A 24461-nucleotide genomic window follows, 5' to 3' on the forward strand; every position below is an offset into this window, starting at 1 on the left:
ATTTGAAGGAAGCATAATCCCTGATTACCCGTCTTCTCTTAACTTTGTTTTTCCAAGATCTTTTTATCTTTAAGGCCCAAAGAAATAAATTGTGTGAGAAAGGTCTTTGGTCTAATTTGTTGCTGATATTTCTTAAGTTAATGGTATTGGAAAACTACTTTGTGCATAATCAGTAGTGATGACATAGCTACAAAACCACAAAACAAACACACACACACTCCATGCCAAACCCTTAAAATTTAATCCCAATCTTTAAATTCTGGAACACCACAAAGCATGTGGGGGCCCCGAGTGGTCTAAAGTGCTCTCCATTACGGATCACTGCCATCTCACCTCTGTCTGCGTGGGTTTGAGTCTAGGATTCAGCCAATGTGGGTATGTGAGAAAGCTTGCCAGTAGCTTCTCGTGGGTCAGTGGTTCTTCCCAGGGTTTTCCCGGGTTCTTCCTCCACCATTAATACTGGCCGCCATGCATAGCCTATCATGTGCTGAAAAATGGCGTTAAACCCCACAACAACAACAACCACAAAGCATATTATTCTGACCACAGATACCACATGCATGCTTGATATTAAAAATGGGTAAAAATCATGAAAATATGATGTAAACACAGCTGGTTATGGACACATTCATTGCATGGGCCATATGAAAGACATATAATGAAGTGTATATTTATTATGTGGGTCATGTATTAGAATAGTCTAAAACCTAATATTTTCATGATTTTTTTTTTGTCTGCCTGGTTGGAAGATGGATATAGTGGTCACCTTGGTCAATGTATGTTTATCAATCTGTCCACCCAATACTAACGTTTATTACTTTATGTAGTCTATTCTAGCTAATTAAATGCCAGGCTGAATAAAAGGTGGCCTGTTTAATCATTTACATACCAGGCTTGTGTCCTATACTTGTGATTTTGTAATGTTAAAATATAAATAAAGATGCATAATGTATATACAAAATGTTTATTAAAATGTTTTATGTACAATTTGTTATGCTGGAATAACTATACATGTGCTAGCAAAATAAAATTCTAGATCATATAACACAACAAATAAGTTTTTTCAATCCACAGCAAGTGCATTAAGATGATATGATCATAATACCGTATGGAAATAAATGTTTTTGGTTTTGAGATGATGAAGAATGAAGCAATTATGAAGAAAAAACACTGTTAAAAGTACATAATCTGTAAAAGAATGCAATTCTTCATGCACAATAGAAAACAGTTCCAACAACAATCAGTGTTGATATATGCTCTATCATGGTACATCTACACAGCAAACAGTTTTGAAAAATGAGACACATATAATTCAAGGTGGCTGTCCAATAATGAACCAATCAAAATGACAAAACACTTCTTGCAATACAGAACGTCTCTCTCCATACTACTAAACATGTTTTCACAGAATTCATACCCCATGTTAAGAATGATGTGTTCATATTACCTACCTATAGAAAAAGATTTTCTTGAAAATGAGTATATATATATATATATATATATATATATATATATATATATATATATATATATATATATATATATAAATCAGAGGTGTTTACCTGTTGTAAGAGAAAACAAGAGACCCAAGTGGACCTGATATTGCTCAAATGGTTTGATTAACTTAAAAGCTGAGCAATTCACTAACAGGATTATATAGTTTTGTAAAGAACTCATCCTATGAAAACTATCTCCCAAACTGTATTTCATATTGATTTTACCTATTTTACTATATTCTGTCCCAAACTGTATTTCATATTGATTTTACCTATTTTACTATATTCTGAAAAAAGATTTGTGCAGATAAAGGCATATATAATATGCAGTTTCTTGCTCATAATCAAGGTCATCCACAATCTTGATGGCGATAAATACAACAGCCCAAAATATCAACAATATGAAGTCAAGAAATTAAATAGCTCACCAATCAAGATCATCTTATTAATGTACACTGAGCCCACATAATTCAACAATGACCAAGATCTTGATCATATAAGCCCATTCCAATCCTGATTAAAATCTGATCAAATTTATGGTTTATAAAGTGGTAGTGAACTCGATCACATGCATGTTATTATCAGTCATCTATGATGTCACTGATATAATCATATATTTTAAAATGAGATCAGGTGTTATATCACCTCATTAACATTAGTTGATCTTACATGTTGAACTCGTCAGATTTTTATGATAAATATGAATTTGATTAGAAATATGGACTCAAAAGTGGTAGAAGATATTTACTGATGGTCAGATGCACAATGGATAATAAATGCCACACTAGGGATGCAGGGCCATCCTGTAAACTCACTTGACCGCATAGCAAGGTGAGCTATAAAATAAAAAACAGTGCCAAAATGATTTAGTCTTATTTTATGAAATTCAACTGTCCAGAAAGTTTCTGTATTTTTATATTTATAATAACACCCAACTAAACTGCTTGAGAAACTCCACTTCTAAACTATCAATGTTAACTGCTCAGCTTTAAATGACATTTTTATACCTAGGTATATTGCAGCACTACAAACTCATTAAAAGATGGATATAAAATGAAGTGGTTGTGTATCTTATTAAACAATGCAAAATAAACCAGCTTATACAATTAAAAAGAACTGAAATTACAGTTCTTGAAGGGAGAACAAGAAAGGCAATTTAAAGTAAAAAACCTCTGGAATTTACAACCTGCTGTAAATTCAACCATGTAGACATTCTGTTGCAAATAATCAATATGATTTCAATGTGTCATACTGAAATGAACCCACTTACTGTACAGATTTTAGTAATTTTTTAAAAGAACATTCAGCTATTATTTTATGGACAGTTAGAGACAGGGTACTCTCCAGAATTTCAATGCAATGACCCGTACATTAAGATAAATGTCCAACTAAGAGCAGCCAAAGGAAATGCACATTAAAAACATACCATATTTTGGTGATTTTGGACTGAGTAGATCCTTAGCTATATTAAGATACCAATTTGTGAAAAATCTTCAAACATTTCAAAAGCTGACAACTTTAAAGTAGTATACTTATGTAAAATCAATGCTTACTGTACAGCTAAAAATGACATCATCAATATGTTGCTTTTTACCTAGAGGTGTATCATAGCAACATGAACTCTGGGATAGGCTAGATGAGGAGGTTGCAACTTCTACTGCTTATTAGGTAATTAAAATCAAACATTTTTATAGAATTTTAACTGCAATAACAGTCTTGTGAAAGAAAATTATGAAGTCAATAAAAAGTACAAGATTCCTTCGGACATCTTTAATGATTTATGACCTGCCATAAATTGCATTTTTGTAGGCTTTCTGTTGTGGAAACCAATGTGATCTCAATAGTTCACTTACCATATGGCATATATTTTGTGTATTTCATAAGTGAAGTCTATGACATTCATCCTGTAAAAATCTGATAAATTTTTAAATGTTCTTTTTCCTTTCTTTACTGACCCTGATCATGACAGCATGGTCTATACAGTTTGTACTTCTGCGTGCATTATGCACATGTGAATACAATTCAGGTAATTTGTTACTTTCATGTACTGTAGCTGCTATTTATGTGGATATTGTACTTGTGAAAACCTGCTCTAAGCACACAGCTAACCAAAATAATGCTCCCATGTGCTCAAAAAATCTGCCTGAATTAGTTTAAAGTATAAAGTTATAAGCAGTTATTAAAATAGGGAAATTGAATTTCACCCAACCAGACAATACCAGCTTCTGAAAGTGCAATGAATAAATTACCAAATACAATAAACTGTATTTAAAAAAAACTGTTTTTTTAAACAACTTAGTTCTTAAGTCCAGGAAGTTCAAATGACCAAGTGGAGCTAGCAGTTATTTGATAGGTGCACATCCGAAGTAAGGCCAAGCCATATACTCTATAACCCAAATTACACCTGTAATCATACACCAAATATTTTCACAATACCTAATATAAACAAGGTCTTTTTAAAATAGCCAGTATAACTAGTGAGGAATACCTGGAAAATTCTTTGTCTTTAGAAAACCAATCCTATGCAAAATACGAAACTGTATAGTGCCACAATAACAAAAACCTCAACAGCATGCAAAGACAGCCATTATTGAATCATGCTTTCTAGTTTATGTTCAGTAGGTAATAAAAATATTGGGAGAAATAGCAAGCATTTTAATGAATGTTATGTCTAATACTGTTGATTGTGAACAAGATGGAGTTCATAACGTTGATAAAATACTCAATTCAGTGTTTGTTGGTTTTATTTTATTTTTTGTGTGGATGGAAAATGTAAAGGATTGGCATCCATAAAAGGGCCTTGATAATTGGGTTAATAATGGTGATTACACTGACAGTATTTCAAGAGAAGAACAAATAGGGTTATATTTATATTTTTTAAAATTAAAAATCAAAAGTTACAAAATATGAATTTAAAATAATCTGTGCCTAATGGAATATGAATTGCCATAAAATAATGAATGAACATATAATAACACACAAACAATAAATGTTTCAGACATTTCAATATAACCATACCATTTTAAGGCTTTCGTTAATTTTTACTGATGTGTGTCAAAAATGCATAAACAACACCTAGTGTGTTTGGGTTGAACCCACTTTAGGTATTTTACTTAAAAGGCACAATACAGCAAATTTATTCACAGACTGAGAAAGGTGGTTCTAAATATACAATCTGGAAAAATTAATTAACAAGATTGCATGCACTCATCTAATGAATAAATTAATCTACTCAAGAGTATTATTTGTCATATTTCTATTTTATACTTTTCTCGAGATTAAAATTATTCCAAATAAAAAATATGTTTTAAAACTTTTTTTCCACAAGGATGAGAACTCTCAATGGTCTTCCTCAATGGTTAGTTCTCTTACATTAAAAGGCAAACTGTCCAGCACAGTATTGTTCCGTTTTTACTAATGTTGTCCGTTTCTCATAGCAGATCAGTATATTCTGTACAAACCTGAAAGTCCTCTATGCTGGGACGCTTTCATTTAAATTTGGTCAATTTCTGTTCAGTGGCTTTGAGAAGTCACTTAAAGGTTTTTCTATGATTAACTACTGGCAGACATATTTGAGGGTGGATTGGCATCATTTATGTACATACCTGCAAGCTCTCTAAATCAGGATCCTTTCTATCAAATTTGGACAAATTCTTCTGAACCATTTTTGGTAAGTCTTTAAAGGTTTACCAATTTTATTACTGCAGTTTTGTTATTTCAAGATATTTTTGATTTTTTTTCTTTTATAATTGTTTTTTTCTTCTGTTTTTAGTAATGGTGGCCATATTTGAAGTGAGATCAGTATTATCTGTATGAACTTGAAAGGTCCAGGATGCTATGTATCAAACTTTTCTCATTCTGTTAAGCAGTTTAAAAAGTTGTTTGAAGGTTATTACTATCTTTAGTAATGGTGGCCTCACATGAAGCAGGATCAGCGTCATCTGTATAAAATTTGCAAGCTCTTCATGCCAGGATGCTTTGTGACAAATTTTCTCAAATCTGATCCAGTGGTTTTTGTGAAGTTTAAAATAGCAACTGTTGATGAATTGAATGATGCAGGATGGATGCACAGCAATGCCATAAATTTGCTTGGCCCTATGGCCAGACAAGGTCAAATCTCGTAATAATAACGAATTAAGTGTAATGGCAACATCTTGCATATTACCCTACTTCAACAGACCTAAACAAGGTTTGTTCTCTAGTGATAAAAACTTTACATTTCCTGTAGACTCATTGTGGCACTTAATGTCATGACATTTATGAAAATTAGGAAAGGACCATCAGCTTACAAATATAAAGGATCACATCCACTTCTGACTAGTTCAATTTCAATTTCTACTGAGTTACCTTATTAGGTACTTTGCAACAAGAAAATTTAAAATTTCAGTCAAGTTTCTTTATGTGATATTTTTTTGTTCCTGATAGTATGTGAATTATGCCAATTCTTTTGGTAGTTGAATTCTTCCGTATTAAGCAAAGCCAATGAGATGATTGGAAAAAAAATCTTAAATCTGGCAAGATGAAGCACAGTGAGGGAAATAATTCAAAGCTAATAAACTCTGAAAATGATGACAGTATCACCACACTTAAACGGAATGCTGTGCGTCATTTCAGGTTAAACATAATTTGTGACCAAAAAGAGAAATGAAAATTGGCTACATGAAATGAAGCACTGATGTGACAAAGACAAGATGAGGATGGACATAATGCATTGCAATGAAAATGTAAAGCATGCATGAAAAGCATTTTAAGCCTCTACAATAACTTGCATTTTACTTCCTTTTTATCATGTTTTTTCATTTTATTGCTTTAATGGCACTTACAACACATTACTGGTTATGGAAGTTCGGTGCCTTGCCAACACACCAAGTCAACTGACTCGAGCTGTCCTGGGCAGATGCTGAACCCACAACTCTTGGATTACAAGTCCAATGTTCTACCAGCTGAGATACTATGGTTCTCTATCACATGGTAAAACTGTAATATTAGTCACATGTAAATCATAAAGAATTGGGTATCTATGGTAACGCCAATGGCATTATACAGCAGCTTCCAAACAAAACTGCTTTTTTTGAATATAATTTAAAGTTCAAAGTTGTATCCACACTGTTTAGAAATGTACATCATCGAATTCATAATGAAAAAGCAGAATCAGCCTTGAGTAAGTGATAGAGGGTACAGCCGATTGCAAGTTTTTCTGTAATTAGGTTTGGTTTACACTACTGAAGTAAGATATGATAAATCAACAAATATAAAAATTTCAATTTGGGAAAAAATTCATCCCATAGTGAGAAACATTAAAAAATACCAGTACTTCAGTTCCAACTCCAGTGCACAAAGTCCTATCAATAATAACAACAAACCAACATAAAATAATGTAGTTGTGGGTGTTTCTAACCATCAGAACAAGGACATGGCTGTATGAAAACAAATGCAAAGACAGAACTTGGTTTGATGTAAGAAAATGAGAATCGTATGTGATATAATCAATGACATACCATTTGCAATGACGAAATTATTAAAATATTGTCGAGTATATTTTTTTTCTTTTTATGTTTAAAATAGAATAAAAGTGTCTCACTTTAAGGCAACAATAGTGAGTGTCCTTTGTTCCCTATGATTTGAAAATTTTAATGTTTCTACTTTTGGGTCAAATTTTCTACTTTCAAAAAATATTTACTGTATCCAGTGTATTATCAGTGGATTAAATCTCAACAACTAAAACTTTGAAAATCTGTTCTATGCTAATTTATTTAACAGATTATAGTAAAATATTCAACAAGAAAGCTTGGACCTGCATGCAAAGCCAACAATCAATCTACTGGAATTATAAATTTGACCTTAACCCTAAATGTCAAAAAAGAGACGAGCATTAATCGTTTTAGCTTCATAATGATGTGTCCTATATATGAACCAAATCCATCAAAAACCTTGAACATTATTGCAAAGTTTAATGACTGTGACCTTGACCCCAAGATCACTGGGATAAGATCATTTATCACAGTCTTAACTCAATAATGATAACATTCCAAGTATTAAGATAATCCAATAAAAGGTTTAGGAAATAAAAGTCAATTTAAAAAATGTCACCAAAACCTTAATGCAATTTTCAGTGACTAACCTTGACCCAAAGGTCAAAGTGGCAAGAATGCATGTCACCAAATAAATCAAGATTCAGCTCAAATATGAAGAAAATATAATAAAGGGGTTAAGAAAATATAAGCAAACAAAAACTGCAAATCTTCTATGAATGTGACCTTCATCCTAATGTGATAGATGTATGCAAGTGTATTGTAGAATGAATCATCTTAGCTTCACAATGATGAATCCCAGTTTTCCACAAGACTAAAGAAATATCGGCAAATGAGAAAACTTGAACCAAAACCTTCATGTAAATCTTCTATGACTGGAAACTTGATTCCAAGTAAATGGGGTATGAAATCATGTCATGGAATACATTGTCTAAGCTTTATAATGGTTCATAGCAAGAGAATTTATCTAGAAGTTTAGAAAATATATGCTAATAAAAACCTGTTAAACCAAAACTTTAACAAACTGATGATGATACCAATGCCATCAGAAAAGTGACTGATACGTCTCACTTCCCACTAACGATGATCTGACAAAAAAAACCTTCATAACATTTTTTTTAAAACTTTTACCATGGGTCAGAAGTTTTATTCTGACCATGATATATATATAAATAAAACATGGGGGGGGGCTAGCTTTCCAAAAAAACAATTAATTCAGTGACACCCACTTCTTAAAAACTAATGCCACCATGCCCAGCCTCCTCTTCATATGGAAAAACTTGCAAACTTGATCTTACTATACCCTCTATCATTAAAGACATTCCTTTTTAAAGAAGAAGAAAAATTAAATGTGCACAGCAACATTTTTAACTTGTTCAGAGCTGCTTTTCAAGTTCTGATTATGAACATTTCAAGTATTAATGCCAACCAGCTAATGGGTGAAGAGATTATCAGACTGATAATACCATTACTTTTGTATGCTCCAGTTTTAAAGAAAAAATTCAACACACGTTATACCTGGAGTGTAAATATACTTTGTTCACTTTGTTTACATTTCTGAAGTTTTAAAGTTTATAGTTTTCTAGGTTTAATGCCATTTTTAGCACATGATAGGCTATAAATGGTGGCTGGTATTTATCTGGTGGAAAAACATCTGTTAATACCACAGGATGAACCATTGACCCATGAGAAACTACTGGCAAGCTTCCCACATAACCATGATGGTTGAACACAAAAATTGAACCCACACAGTTGGAGGTAAAATGTCATCAACTGGAAAAGGCAAGTGCCTTAAACCACTTGCCCAACTGGGACACCTACACTTCTTTAGACACCTACACATTTTCACTGATATATCTCTATTTCAAACAGCAAATTTATCATCCAGTTAGGTTAACAATAATACTTAGAACTCATTTCTTATTAGTATCTTAAAATCTGTGACCAAGAGTAAAGCACATTATACACCAACCCCATGTTGATTAGTACTCTGTGTCGACACTTGTAGGGCTAGGGGATGGTTGACATAGATTAGTGACCATTGGGTCTCAATGAACTCTGGTATGTGATCTTGCACTAAACCTCCTGTGCAGAAACCATTTCTTTCCTATCTGACTTGTGATGATTGTTACCTTTGACCCTTACACGCTAATACATATTGATTTCTTTATTACACCAAGTGCAAACCATCCCAAGCTTGGTTAAGAAATGTCATCTAAAACAAAAGCTAGTATGCCAAATTTGTTTTTAATTGGGTAAAAATGATGTTTACCATTGACCAGTTGACCTAAAAATTAGCAAGCATTTTCCGTATCTTAACTGCATGCCCTCCATAACTTAAGTTATCATACAAAACCCATTTTTCTTCTTTCCCTCACCTTGACCTTTGACCCTAAAATCAACAAGCTTCTTTCTTATACCAAAGTGTAAACCATCCACAAACTATGTTTAAGGTATATGGTTGTAAACTAAAATTTAAGTACAAAGATAATTTTTAAGCAAATAGTAACCCTTACCTTTGACCCCAAACTCAAATAGGCTTCAACCTTACTCCAGGTGTAAGCTATCCACGAAGTTCAGTACTGGCCTGCGATGCTTAAGTAAAGTTATTCTGCAGAAACATTTTTCTTCAGTCATTGACTTTTGACTTTTGACATTTTGACCCATAACGCAAACAGCTTCTTTCTTACTCCAGGTGGAAGCCATCCACAAAGTTTGGCCCAGTTCTGTGAAGCAAAACTAATTTTATTGTGCAGAAAATATTTTCTTTGACCCTTAACATTCTGACCCAAAACTCTCAGGCTTATTTCTTGCCTCAAGTGCTAGCCATCCACAAAGTTTGGACCAGGTATATGATGTAGAACTAATGTTATTTTGCAGATACTGCTTTTGTTCTCATGGTCACAGTGACCATGATCATTTGTCCCTAAAATCAATTGACTTATTCCTTATCCAATTCACAAAAGCTAAATGGCTGACAGTTGAGAACTTAAGATATTGTGCAGAAATGAAATAGAGAACAGAAGTATGGACAGATCCAACTTATTGTGGGTGTATAGTGAAAGCAAGTTTAAAATCCAGTTATTCAAGGTAGATCTTAAAGATCTAACCACACGACCATTCCAACTGATGGCTCTCGTTCTTCCATTCTCATGTATCATAGTCTTCATCCTCATTTTGTTTGATTGTACTGCTCATCAAACTGGAGAAAGCAGCAAATGAGACTGGGGGAACTGAAGATCCTTGTGCAAAACCTGGAGGGACTGCAAGCCTTTGAAATCTGAAAAGAAAACCAATACAAGTTTAAAATGATTTTGAAAGCTCTAGCAGTAGAGGGAGGTTCCACCTAATTACATACTTTTGGGCCAAACATTTAATTTAATAACTCTAATAGTCTCCAGAAAGTCTTCATGATAATGTGTAGGTAATAATCATTAAATATATACATACATAAAAGAATTCCACAGAATGATGTTTTGCCTGCTCTGTCATAATTTTGCAGTCATCAGAGCAAGAAATTAGGTCACTGCAACCTGGTTAGTATCCCTAATATAAATACATCCATAACATTTCATGACTGTATTCACAAATATCTAAAAGAACTTACCCAAAATGCAAAAAAAACACTATAGCATAAAAGTTGGTCATGATGACCTACTTTTCCTCCATGGGAAGTGTATCATCCAAGATGAATACATAATCACTTTATTAAGATTTTTTATACAACAATGTAAAAAAACAGCTAAATGCAGACAATCAAGCAATGGAACACTAACAGTAGGTGACTGACCTACTTGTCTTCATATTGATTAGTACCCTCCAATATGCATTACGTGACTGCAGATAAAATGGTGTCTGAGTTAAATGCAAAAATGTAATGCGGATTACACTGAATTACCCTTTGCCTAAACTATGCTGGCAAGAAAACAGGCAGTGTTCACCAATGTATTTCAAATTTCACTCACATGTATATTTTACTGAATATATGTCATTCAATTTATTAACAGAACCATAAATATATTAATACATGCGATCATATTAATATAGCAATTACTTTCTAAAATATTACATAAAATTCATAACAGGTTTTTCTCAGTTTGTATCAATATATCATATGTCTGAAGAATGGAAAGTTCATCAGCATGAAAGCACTCTAAAACAAATATGACTGTGATATTGGGTGTCAGATCTGCACTATTTTCAACGTTTTGCGACAAGGATGTAGTAGTGCTTACCCAGCAGCATCCTTCCATGTTTTATGATTCCATACATAACAATATGTATATGTGCATGCCAAATGTAAAAACCTGTATGGTCATGAGCTAAATGCAAAAACTTGACACAGTAAAATGTATTTTTTTATTTTTAACATAGCTTTAACAATTTGAGTCATACTGTTACGATGTCTGCATTGTGGCAGTTTAAAGTGATGTCTACCACTGGGGCATCATGCTGTAGACATGGGGAATCATGTCCCACCTAATCACATTATTCTGACACCAGGCTGACCAGTCCAAACATTAACCTGTTAATGCTGAGCGCCAAACGAGGCAGCTGCTAGTGCCATTTTTAGAGGTCTTTTATGGTAAACTTAACATTTAACCAAAGCCAGTAAAGCATGAAATGTGTCAGTGACCAATTTTCATGATGAGTGTGTTGTACTCATCAAGATTCATCCCTCACCAATTTTCATGATGAGTGTGTTGTACTCGTCAAGATTCATCCCTCACCAATTTTCATGATGAGTGTGTTGTACTCGTCAAGATTCATCCCTCACCAATTTTCATGATGAGTGTGTTGTACTCGTCAAGATTCATCCCTCACCAATTTTCATGATGAGTGTGTTGTACTCGTCAAGATTCATCCCTCACCAATTTTCATGATGAGTGTGTTGTACTCATCAAGATTCATCCCTCACCAATTTTCATGATTCCAGATATAACAGTGTATACTGGGTACATAAAAGTCTGGGCTAAATACAAATACTAAACCAAGAATGTACAGACAAACACAATTTAAGCAGTCACCCATGATTAAAGGCTGAACTGGACTTTGTGTGGATGTGACCTTTGAATACAGGTTCACCTCTGAAACTTGCTTTTTGAACAAATATTGTGCACTTCATACCATCATTATTATTATTATTATTATTATTATTATTATTTCAGGCAAATAAAAACCTATGCCAAAAATTCATCATATGTATTTATCATTATAAAGTCTGGTGGAAAAGGGTTTCAGTCATAGATTTTTCACTTTCCATGTAGTATGTTTTTACTTATTATAAAGGATGTAGGTAGCTCAATTACGTATTGTATACTGCAGCCAAAGGAGCTGGTAGACTATGACCAAATACAGAAACTATCTACCCAATCACTGACATTTCACCTCTGTTCAAAGACTTGTTATGCCTTTTAAGTTGAAACACCATTCCCATCATATATTTACTATCAAATGTCCACTACCAGGAGTTGGCATCTGCTTGTACCACTTTTTGTGCCATAAAAATATACATTTGCTCAGGTGTGCCAAAGAACAAAGGCAGAAGGAGAAGGTAGTCTGTGACCAATTAAAAACTGCTTTCAAAATATCCTTCAATAAGAGTTTGCCAGGCCCATGTGGTAGCAATAACTCCAACCTCAAGGGCTTTAATCCTCACGAATTAAAGGTCTCTTTCAGTAAGGAGACTGAGAGGCCTCCTTAATCATTAGGACAATCCACCTACAATTAGTGGATTTTGTAATATCAAAAGAACCCTTTAAAGGAAGGAAAATAGACTTCATTCTTCTTTCTCCATCTAAAAGTGGCCAAATAGAATTATAAAGCCTTAACTGGGCATAAGAGCTGATCCAGATCATCCCCAGCACAGATAATGCTGAAACTGTGGATCTCTGTAGGGAGTGGAGCTCCTTAATCTGTTTTTTTTTTTAAAAAACAACTGGATGGCAGAGGAGAAAAACTTAGTTGTAATTGTCACTGATCCAAAAACAACTTTCTTCTACAGACAGGGCATGAAGTTTGCTCCTTCATCTTGCAGATGCTAAGGAAAGCAAGAAAACAGTCTAAACGGTAAGGTTCTCAAAAGAAGTTTCATCCAAAGATTCATTTAGGTGTTATGTGTATTTAATTGGTTTTCATTAGTTTTTTTCTCCATGTTGTTGTTGTTGTTGTGGGGTTTAACGACATTTTTTAGCACAAGATAGGCTATACATGGCAGCCAGTATGAATGGTGGAGGAAGAACCAGGGAAAACCCCAAAAAGAACCACCGATCCACGAGAAGCTACTGGCAAGCATTCTCATATACCCACATAGGCCGAACCTGAGACTCGAACCCACACAAACAGAGGTGAGATGGCAGTGATCCATAATGGTGAGTGCTTTAGACCACTCTGCCACTCAAGAGCCCCTTTTTCTCCATGATTATATGTTATGTATAATTGTATTTTGGACTGACCTTGTCCAAAATCAAGTTCATTTTGTAAACAAATAATACACAGTTAATATTTCTATATGAGTGTGAGTTACATATTATGATCATTATCATTGGAAGCAAAGATGTTTATTTGAGTCTGGGTCCAGGATACTGGAATTTCCCCATAAAGAACCTGTTGTACCTGATGTTTTCCATGTTCTTTATTATAATTTTCACAACAGACCATGCCTTGTTGACAACTGAATGTTCTAGAATGGAAAATTCCATTAAGTGACAGAGTATTTTCAGAAAATGGTAATTGTGACCTGGGTCAATTAGAGGGGTTTATAATCTTGTTTACTTGAGAAATTACCCATTCTTGCATTTAACATCTGAGGCTGAATCAGTCTTATTGTTGTGCTTAGTATTTCATTTGGATGTAATTATTTATTCAAATTTCTCACAGGAAATACAAAGTGCTCATCGTTATATTCTTGGACTTGAACATTATTTTGGAATTATAGTGATTTCAGACACAAACACTGTTGGATTATTTTATGTGATACATCAAAAAATGTTTAGCACATAGCCATACTACAGGACAATGGCACATTAGCATATTCAAGATTACCAACACACCAACATATTCAATCTTTGGAATTTAACCAAAATACCACTAGAATTTAGAACTTATCATCAGGATATCAAATACAAAAGTTATTTTATTACAAAGCATGCCAACTCTGGAAGATCATTTTGGATTCCTAATAAAGCATGCTGATTTTTTATATATAAAAATGTGGACCAACATAGGAAAGCCAACTTTGGTTGCTTTTTACCTGTATTTATGGGAATTCTAAAAGTGAATTGAAACAATGGAATAGTTTTTAAAGTGACAAGATCTAGTGCTTTGTGCATAGACAACAATGACCCAGTGTTTCCCAGCAGATTTGGAAGAGAAAATAAATATAAAATTTGATGAATTTGTGAATTATACAGAAGACAAAATGATTCCGCTGACAATATGATCATGAACATGGATGAAACTCTGGTGTACTTTGATCTCATTCCTAGACTGACAGACAATAAGAAGGGGGGGGTAAATATGATAAAAAGACCTGACTTCAGGAGATGTGTCTCCAACAAAAAAATTTCATGCTTCAGCAGATGTGTTGTCTCCAATGATAATTTTTCATGCTTCAAGAGATGTCATCTCCAATGATAATTTTTCATACTTCAGGATATGTGTGTATCCAATGATAACTGAACATGCTTCAGGAGATGTATTGTCTCCGATTATATTTTTTCATGCTTAGGAGATGTGTTGTCTCCAATGATAATTTTTCATGGCATGAGGAGGCTAAAATATATTCATGCACCAAAAGTATGGATCGTACATGTGCTGGAGAAGGGTTGGGTTGATGAGAAGATGCTGCTGATGATTAAAGTATTTTATCTCAAGTACATACTCTTAATATATTTTTTAATAAAATGTAGGTTTTAGTTCATTTTCTGACATGTAATTTTTGAATGATTTAAAAGGTGTCCCAAAACTTATGACTTGAAAACAGAACATAGTGCACAAAATTACTTTAAACATTAATTTATGGTGTCCAAACAAACATGGTGTCCCAATATACATGGTAATTACAAAAGACATTTTGGATTGCATCACTGTGATACATCAAGACATTCAAGACTTCTGGAATTAATTCAGAACATTCTATACTTTTGGACTTGTGATAGGTCATTTTGGATTATTTGGGACTGAATTCACAATACCATGTCTGTTGAATTCACTTTGTATTCTAGGGAAATAAACTGTTCGATAAATTACATTTAAATTGTTGGTTTCAATTTCTTTCTGTTACATAGATTATGGCCATAGAGTTGTAACAACATCTTAAATTATTTTGTACCAATGACTTAAGAAACTGTACTTGGTGTCGAAAATTTTAATATACTGATGAAAATTATTAAAGTTTAAAAAAAATGGTATCTAGAAAAGTGGGGGGATTAATGAAAAGTAATATACATCCTTGGTACAAGTAATAAAATAATTTCTACTCAAGAATTTTCTAAATTTCATTTCTTTAAGATAAGACAGTGAAGACAAAATAACTTTGAAAAAAGAAAAATATTTGATGTACTTATTAACACTGTTTTCAAGCATCAAGGTTATACAACTGTGCTCATCATAGCCATATTTTATGATCACTGGATTGGACACTTTCTGTGATCTTGTGTTTGGGAAAACAAATACTTTGGTTTTATGTATTTCTGGGGGTCTCAAATTTTTTTTTTTTTGTTTAAAAACAAGACATATTTGTGGGTAATTAAATTCTTGTGAAAGTTTACATATTTGAAGGAATTTAGTTATGTGGATTAACTTCTGCACAAACCCAAAATACAGAATACAAAAGAATAAAATTATGTCGAAAACAACAGTGCTGGTTTAAATAATTACAATAATATTACCAAATTGTATGAGCATAAATCAAATGCCTCTAAAGATCAATCACTAACACCATGATTTTGTCTGAGTGATCAACGTGAAGGGGAACCCATGTAGCCGACACTAAGTTAATTGGTTAATCAAGTACATTCATATGATCGCTTACTTAAAGCACTAGCCATCAATTACTTTATCCTGCCCATATTTTAAAAAAGTGGCTTAAGTGTGGTAAAATTCAACTTATATCCTCATAAATCTGGAAAATGTCATCGCTGTGAAAAAAACACATGACCAGCTGCTACTTGCTCAACACAATCAGAGGCAGCATCAACATATGATGTGTTCAGAGCCTATCAATGTGCTAAAATGATAACTAAATTGAAAGACAATTGAATCACTCCTTTTTTTTCAGCCCTCCTCATATAATCAAAACTTAATCAATTACAGCTACCAGATACCATATACATATACATGCACTGAAACTATAAAAAATGTTTAATAATTCCATTTTCTAAAGGATCAAAATAAAACAAACCTGTAAAATCTAATCATTTATTACCAGATTCTAGTAATGATGTTGATTTAACAAAAAAACTTTGACTGATCTCTAGGAATGTTGCTATCAAAAAGGGGAAGGGGCCTTATTCATCACATCTGGCTAATATTTCAGCCGGTCTTTACATAAATTCATGGTTCCCAGCAAGAATGATATTCAGGAAATTTGGCTCCCCACAATTATTTCTTTTAAACTGCAGTATCTCTAATTCAGTGTTCATATAAAACATACTACTCCGAAGATATGCAATACAATTCCACCATTTTGAAAAAAAAATATTACCAAAACGATGACATAGTAAACATGATTTTTAAAATTCCATTAAATTATTTCATGATGCTCACACAATGTATAATTGGTCAACATTTTCCAGAACAGTGCTCCAGAATGAGAATTATAAAAAAATGAAATAAATTCACAGCTGGATGAAAATATGTGATTTACAAAGGTCTTTAGGTTTTACTGCAAAATGCTGACATCCAATAACTGGTCAGTGTTTTAACCTGACTGATTTTTTTCATAACTACAACCAAGTTTTTTCTTGGTTGGAGCATACACTCACCTATTATTTCTATAGAAAATTACAACTAAGGCTACTCTGAATAGAGGGAGGTGCCCTCCTTCACCAAGCCTATATAACAAGATGGTTGCTCTCCCCTTTCAGGGTAACTCAATCTGACTGTCGCCATCATTTGGCTAAAGGCTGCTCAGGGAGGGGGAAACTTGCAGAGGGCCTAGACTGGACTGAACCCTAACAGGCACTCAATGATTCCAAATGTTATCAGGGATCCAAGGGCAATTACATTTCTCTGCAGAGAAAAATATTCCCATATCCTTCTTTGATTGAGGAATGTTCTCCACTAAGTGCTAAGAGGAGGATCCCATATCCTCCTGGGATCTTGGTGTTTTTTTTCTGCCAAGTCCGAAGGAACTCCAAGAAGGATCTTGTATACTCTAGACAGAAGGAGGGAAAAAAAGGGCTTTTCCTACTCCCCTTATAAGTTCATCTACTTTCTGCAAGGTCAGATACCTCATCCAACTAAAAACAGAAGGGACACACATCTGTATATTGAAAATAGTAAAGTCAAGGCAGTTGGGGTCCATAGTGTAAAGGGCGTTTTTATGCCCTTCTGCAACATATTGCTGCAGAAAGAAAATTATGAAAACTTGAAACCATAATCAAAGGTGTTGATTGTAGTATATGACTCACATGAAACCTGTAGTCAAGCATAACCTAAACCTAGTAATGCTTTACCTGCCCATATAGTATTTATGACAATGAGCTTGGTGTGAAACCAGCAAAATATTATAATATGGTAATGAATAATAATGGGTAGAATGCAATCAGAGGGCTAGACCACCTAAGAGAGTGTAAAATTCAACATATAAAATTTAGTCAATGAATCATCAAACTGGGTATTTTCAAAAATATGTGTACACAAAAACAGAGGTCTACCAAAAATAATCCTGGAGATAAATGGGGAGACTATACCTGACCAAGAAGTCTGGAAACAAACAAAATGATTGAAATATGTTAAATTTAGGAACAATAATGGTTTTCCTATCACTGATGGGAAATGGTAACAAAGGGCACTGCCAACACCAAGGAACAACAATGCCTAAAAACTCACAAGACAGCTTGAACAATAAATAAATATACGATGGATTGAATGTGTAAACAATGCAGCTACTAGGAAACGTATTTAAAATACCAGAACATATCTTTGACAGAAGAAAATATTTCCTACAGCATGAATGAATTCAACTTAACAAAGATGTAATCCAAACAAATATGACTATGACATGAGTGGACAGATTGGGTCTGTCTTTCTTTCAGTTCTGGACTAAAGAAATTCACAACCCAAAAATAATTATAAATTTTTTTTATATGGCCGTGGGTATTTTTCATCCCAGAAAATACAAAATGCAGTTGTGACAGGTATTGCACTACTGACATAAAATTAACTTTATGCACTGAAGTTCTGATTTCATAATGTGCTGGCATGTGTCATTCATAATCAAAAAATCAAACTCAACTGAGATCTTGACAATATAAGCTTACATACCAAGTATCAAAATCTGATTAAAATGGTAAAAAAAATCATCAGATGCCAAAATACATCATTAGTAAGCATAATTCTTGATAATAGTCAACATAGTCTGACATCTTGATGATATGAGGCTACATACAAGTGTGATCAAAATCCGATCAGATACATGCCATCTTGAGTTTTGACATGCTCAACAAATAACTGAAATCCCTTTATTATTCACATGGATAGATACTGCTCATCACTGAGCTCACCCAAACACTCATCACTAAGCCCACCCAAGAGCTCATCACTGAGCCCACCCAAGAGCTCATCACAGAGCCCACTCAAGAGCTCATCACTGAGCCCACCCAAAAGCTCATAACAGAGCCCACCCAAGAGCTCATCACTGAGCCCACCCAAGATCATGATGATACAAAGTCTGATCAAATTTTATTGAAAAATTAAGTCAGCAATGCAAGAACTCCTCATTAATATGCATGAATATCATTGATCATGAAACTCATTAAAGACCTTTATGAACAGAGTTTACAATCAAAATCTTATCAGAAACACGGTATGAAGAGAGGTAACAAGCTCAGCCAATTAGATGCCTAAATTATATGTGCAGATCATCATGAGCTGTGTAGCATGTCAGCTTATTTTACCATTGTCCACTGACAACATCTTCAGTTAATCCACACTTATTCAAGCCTTAAAGATAAAAAACTTACATCTAAATTTTATCAAAATCTGAAAAGAAATAAGGCCTCCATAGTGATAACAACCAGAGCAAATCAGTCTGATAATCTGATAAATATGCATGGATGGTACTCCATAGTGATAACGACCTCAGCAAATCAAAGGCCTGATAATCTGATAAATATGCATGGATGGTACTCCATAGTGATAACAACCTCAGCAAATCAAAGGTCTGATAATCTGATAAATATGCATGGATGGTACTCCATAGTGATAACGACCTCAGCAAATCAAAGGCCTGATAATCTGATAAATATGCATGGATGGTACTCCATAGTGATAACGACCTCAGCAAATCAAAGGCCTGATAATCTGATAAATATGCATGGATGGTACTCCATAGTGATAACGACCTCAGCAAATCAAAGGCCTGATAATCTGATAAATATGCATGGATGGTACTCCATAGTCATAACGACCTCAGCAAATCAAAGGCCTGATAATCTGATAAATATGCATGGATGGTGCTCCATAGTGATAACGACCTCAGCAAATCAAAGGCCTGATAATCTGATAAATATGCATGGATGGTACACCATAGTGATAACAACCTCAGCAAATCAAAGGCCTGACAATCTGATAAATATGCATGGATGGTACTCCATAGTGATAACGACCTCAGCAAATCAAAGGCCTGATAATCTGATAAATATGCACGGATATGGTACTCCTCATTGAGCTCATCCAAGAACTTAATTTTATATAAACCAATATACCAAGTTTTAATAAATTTTGTTAAAAAAGCACAGCCCCGCCCCCCCCCCCCCAAGTGGTAACAACTTCTAAAACTCAGACTACCATACAAATATGAATAGATCTCATAATAAAATTGTCCAATATCTTAAGCTTACCAAGTATGATCAGAAACAGATTTTAAAATGGCTTACTGAGTGGTAGCAAGCCCATCTAATGAAATGCAATATTAACTTATAGATAAGTTTTCATGCTGCTCAGAACCAAACTCATCTCAGATACTGATATAAGCCTAAGTAATCAAAATCTATTCAGAATAAAGCTTCATGAGTGCAAATAAGCTTTGTCAAATACATGCAAGGACTTCTTACAATATATATAAATCTTGCTCATAATCAAACCTGTTTGAGATCTTTAAGATATTAGCTTTCATTCCAAGTTTGATTAAACTCTGCTCAGAAATTAAATATGGCATCTAGATTGGTAACAAGCCTAGCCAGTCAGATACAAGATTAGTCATTAATATATGTGAATGTCACTCATTATTCAAATTTGTAACGAAAGCTGTCACTTGAATGAAGGATTGACGAAAGTATCAAATTTGCATCTTTGTGACTTTTATAAAGGCCAAGAAAATATTTTTTTATGACTGAAAAAATATTTCAACCACTTTTGGAATTGATTTCAGAAAATTCACTTGCAAAAATAATTTAGCAAATTCAATTTATCCAAATAGAAAGATCACCTCATTTAAATAATTTAGTAAATTCAATTTATCCAAATAGAAAGATCACCTGATTTGCCAACTTCTTCAGCAAAAGTGATCATAACATATATTTTGTCATTTAAATGCAAACAAAAACTGCTGCTTCAGTGTAATTGTTTCACTTCAAACATAATACCACAGGCTTAAGTCGATCCTCATTAAAATGGACTCTACTTTTATTGAATCAGTTCCAAAAGGAAACTGACACTTATGCTGATAAATGCCTTTCATTGAACTTACTCTGAAGATTTAAATCCAAGTGTAATCTGCTGTGTTGAGTAAACAATACAGATAAACAAAGGTTCTTTAAACCACAGCTAAGTAATTATATTGCATTTTTTGGTTTGAAGTGTAATATAGGCTGATAATTTGGTGATTTAGTCCAATAAGCAGTAATATAAATCTTGCACCTGTGACAGTTATCAATGACCACTTTTTGTAGTATCATAGGATGTGAATGAATAAATGGAGTTTGATTTAAGCATCCAGTATGCCTAGAAGGCATGAACAGCCAGAAAAAACAGTAGATAAAGTGAAAATGAGCTCTAGTCTGAATTTTGGAAAATTAAACTTTTCCAACTTTGAAAATGTGAAGTCCAGGACGACAAGCTATGGGATTTGCTCAACCATGATTATAACATACATTACAACCATGATTATAACATACATTACAACCAAGAATATAACATACATTACAACCACAATTATAACATACATTACAACCATGATTATAACATACATTACAACCATGATTAGAAGATACATTACAACCATGAATATAACATACATTACAACCATGAGTAGGACATACATTACAATCATGATTATAACATACATTACAACCATCATTATAACATACATTACAACCATGATTAGAACATACATTACAACCATGATTATAACATACATTACAACCATGATTAGAACATACATTACAACCATGATTATAACATACATTACAACCATAATTATAACATACATTACAACCATGATTAGAACATACATTACAACCATGATTATAACATACATTACAACCACAATTATAACATACATTACAACCATGAATATAACATACATTACAACCATGATTATAACATACATTACAACCATGAGTAGAACATACATTACAACCATGATTAGAACATACATTACAACCATGAGTAGAACACACATTACAACCACAATTATAACATACATTACAACCATGAATATAACATACATTACAACCATGAGCAGAACATACATTACAACCATGATTAGAACATACATTACAACCATGATTAGAACATACATTACAACCATGAGCAGAACATACATTACAACCATGATTATAACATACATTACAACCACAATTACAACATACATTACAACCATGATTATAACATACATTACAACCATGATTATAACATACATTACAACCATGATTAGAACATACATTACAATCATGATTATAACATACATTACAACCATGAATATAACATACATTACAATCATGATTATAACATACATTACAACCATGATTATAACATACATTACAACCATGAGTAGAACATACATTACAACCATGAATATAACATACATTACAACCATGATTATAACATACATTACAACCATGAGCAGAACATACATTACAACCATGATTAGAACATACATTACAGCCATGAATATAACATACATTACAACCACAATTATAACATACATTACAACCATGAGTAGAACATACATTACAACCATAATTATAACATACATTACAACCATGATTATAACATACATTACAACCACAATTATAACATACATTACAACCATAACATACATTACAACCATGAGTAGAACATACATTACAACCATGAGTAGAACATACATTACAACCATGATTAGAACATACATTACAACCATGAATATAACATACATTACAGCCATGATTATAACATACATTACAATCATGATTATAACATACATTACAACCATAATTATAACATACATTACAACCACAATTATAACATACATTACAACCACAATTATAACATACATTACAACCATGATTATAACATACATTACAACCATGATTAGAAGATACATTACAACCATGAATATAACATACATTACAACCATGAGTAGGACATACATTACAATCATGATTATAACATACATTACAACCATCATTATAACATACATTACAACCATGATTAGAACATACATTACAACCATGATTATAACATACATTACAACCATGATTATAACATACATTACAATCATGATTATAACATACATTACAGCCATGAATATAACATACATTACAATCATGATTATAACATACATTACAACCATGATTATAACATACATTACAACCATAATTATAACATACATTACAACCATGATTATAACATACATTACAACCATGATTATAACATACATTACAACCATGATTATAACATACATTACAACCAAGAATATAACATACATTACAACCACAATTATAACATACATTACAACCATGATTATAACATACATTACAACCATGATTAGAAGATACATTACAACCATGAATATAACATACATTACAACCATGAGTAGGACATACATTACAATCATGATTATAACATACATTACAACCATCATTATAACATACATTACAACCATGATTAGAACATACATTACAACCATGATTATAACATACATTACAACCATGATTAGAACATACATTACAACCATGATTATAACATACATTACAATCATGATTATAACATACATTACAGCCATGAATATAACATACATTACAACCATGATTATAACATACATTACAACCATGAGTAGAACATACATTACAACCATAATTATAACATACATTACAACCATGATTATAACATACATTACAACCACAATTATAACATACATTACAACCATAACATACATTACAACCATGAGTAGAACATACATTACAACCATGATTAGAACATACATTACAACCATGATTAGAACATACATTACAACCATGAATATAACATACATTACAGCCATGATTATAACATACATTACAATCATGATTATAACATACATTACAACCATAATTATAACATACATTACAACCACAATTATAACATACATTACAACCACAATTATAACATACATTACAACCATGATTATAACATACATTACAACCATGATTAGAACATACATTACAACCATGATTATAACATACATTGCAACCATGATTATAACATACATTACAACCATGATTATAACATACATTACAACCACAATTATAACATACATTACAGCCATAATTATAACATACATTACAACCACAATTATAACATACATTACAACCATAATTATAACATACATTACAACCACAATTATAACATACATTACAACCACAATTATAACATACATTACAACCATGATTATAACATACATTACAACCATAATTATAACATACATTACAACCATGATTATAACATACATTACAACCATGATTATAACATACATTACAACCATGATTATAACATACATTACAAACTATCTGCATGAAGTGGAATTTTAAAGCTACTTTTTGGGGACTATTTTTCAATTTTCAAAATGACTGAACTACAGTTAAAATTACATACAGCACAAGCCTCATAGAATTTGCAGGCTATGAACATCTCATGAGATCTTGATATCAGAAGCCTAGATACCAAAAGTTATCAAAAACTCTGTTTAGAAATAAAGAATCCACAAATGTGTAGACTAGTGGATGATAATGACACATGACAGACC

At 32.8% G+C, this 24461-nt stretch overlaps 1 protein-coding gene across 1 annotated transcript in view; it reads right to left on the minus strand.

Annotated features, from left to right (window-relative positions):
- Positions 1-950: 950 nt before the first annotated feature.
- Positions 951-24461, minus strand: part of LOC149804306 (uncharacterized) — a 48992-nt gene continuing 25481 nt past the window's right edge. The window contains exon 7 of the mRNA XM_089938650.1: positions 951-10307. Within this exon, the coding sequence (XP_089794776.1) occupies positions 10178-10307 (130 nt within the window). The 3' untranslated portion in view covers positions 951-10177. The remainder of the gene's footprint in view (positions 10308-24461) is intronic.

This window comes from Sinohyriopsis cumingii, chromosome 2, assembly GCF_028554795.1.
Source record: "Sinohyriopsis cumingii isolate HCF-2022 chromosome 2, ASM2855479v2, whole genome shotgun sequence".
Taxonomy (NCBI): domain Eukaryota; kingdom Metazoa; phylum Mollusca; class Bivalvia; order Unionida; family Unionidae; genus Sinohyriopsis; species Sinohyriopsis cumingii.